Source organism: Sceloporus undulatus, chromosome 1 (assembly GCF_019175285.1).
Source record: "Sceloporus undulatus isolate JIND9_A2432 ecotype Alabama chromosome 1, SceUnd_v1.1, whole genome shotgun sequence".
Taxonomy (NCBI): domain Eukaryota; kingdom Metazoa; phylum Chordata; class Lepidosauria; order Squamata; family Phrynosomatidae; genus Sceloporus; species Sceloporus undulatus.
This window is the reverse complement of record NC_056522.1, coordinates 254,356,560-254,357,898: the sequence shown is the minus strand read 5'-3', so window position 1 is coordinate 254,357,898 and position 1,339 is coordinate 254,356,560. Positions and strand designations below refer to the sequence as shown.

The 1,339-nt window shown below is 39.5% G+C and overlaps 1 protein-coding gene across 1 annotated transcript; it reads right to left on the bottom strand.

Annotated features, from left to right (window-relative positions):
- Positions 1–201: 201 nt before the first annotated feature.
- On the bottom strand, positions 202–1,089 carry LOC121919996 (olfactory receptor 4S2-like). Its single transcript, XM_042447064.1, has one exon. The coding sequence runs from the start codon at positions 1,087–1,089 to the stop codon at positions 202–204; it is 888 nt and encodes a 295-aa protein (XP_042302998.1).
- Positions 1,090–1,339: the final 250 nt, after the last annotated feature.

The window sequence follows — 1,339 nt, the reverse complement described above, 5'->3', positions numbered from 1 at the left end:
TCAGGCTTGCATCCTTCCGAGGTCGCTAAAATGAGTACCCAGACTGTTGGGGGGCAAATTAGCTTACTTGCTAATTAGCTTACTTGCTGTTTACCGCTATGATCTTTGGAATAGCGGTATATAAAACTTTTTTAATTGAATTTAATTCATTAAAAGGCATCATTTCCCACCCCAAAGCATTTTTTTGGCTCCACAGTTTTCTCATAGCATTTTTACCTCCTCATTTCTCAAGGTGTATATTATAGGATTGAGCATTGGAGTGATAATGGTGTAGAATACAGCTACACTCTTGTCCTCTGAGAAGGTGGTGGAAGGTCTCATATAGATGAAAATGCATGGCCCAAAGAACAGAATCACTACTGTGATGTAGGAGGCACAGGTGGATAGGGCTTTGAGGCGTCCTTCAGAAGAATGAGTTCTCAATGTGACTAGGATGACAATATATGAAACAGCCAAAACAAGGAAGCAGCTCAGAGAAATCATGCCACTGTTAGCAATGACAATGAGCCCAATGATGTAGGTATCAGTACAGGCCAATTTGAGTAGTGGGTGGACATCACAGAAATAGTGATCTATTTCATAGGGCCCACAGAAGGAAAGGTGTACAGTAAGGAGAGTCTGTACTAATGAATGCACAAACCCTCCTAGCCAAGAAAAGACTACCATCCAGCTACATACGCTCTTGTTGATAATAGTTGTATAGTGGAGAGGTTTACAGATTGCAATATACCGATCATAGGCCATCACTGTGAGAAGAAAGATTTCAGTACAACCAAAGAAATGAACCCCAAAGAGCTGTGCCATGCAGCCAACATAAGAAATGGTTTTCCTTTGGACAAGGAAATCTGCAATCAGTTTGGGAGCAGTGACAGAGGAGTAACAAATGTCTACAAAGGAGAGATAACTGAGGAAGAAATACATAGGAGACATCAGTCGGGAGCTGGTCTTGATTGTGACAATGATGAGTAGATTCCCCATCAGAATTGCTGTGTAGAAAAGCAAAAACATCCCAAAGCAGGCTTTCTGTAGGACCTGGTCCTGGGTAAGTCCCAAAAGGATGAATTCAGACATGTTGTTTGTATTCCCCATGTACTTAGTGGACGTGATGAATTACACTACAGAGTTTAATCACCTGCCATCATTTAAGAAAAATGAGAAATGTCAGCTGAAATGTGCAAAACAAATACTTCCAAGAATTAAACATTCATACCATTATTCCTCTGGATTCTACTCAAAAAATATAAAACAAAATAGTTACTTCTATGGGAAAAATGAAAAACAGAACAGCAATATTTGGCACATATAGAAGGAAGTAGTGATGCAGTTAAATAATTAAGAT

Excerpts from the sequence above, each read along its gene's own strand:
- LOC121919996 (XM_042447064.1), bottom strand. The coding sequence starts at position 1,089 with ATGGGGAATACAAACAACATGTCTGAATTCATCCTTTTGGGACTTACC.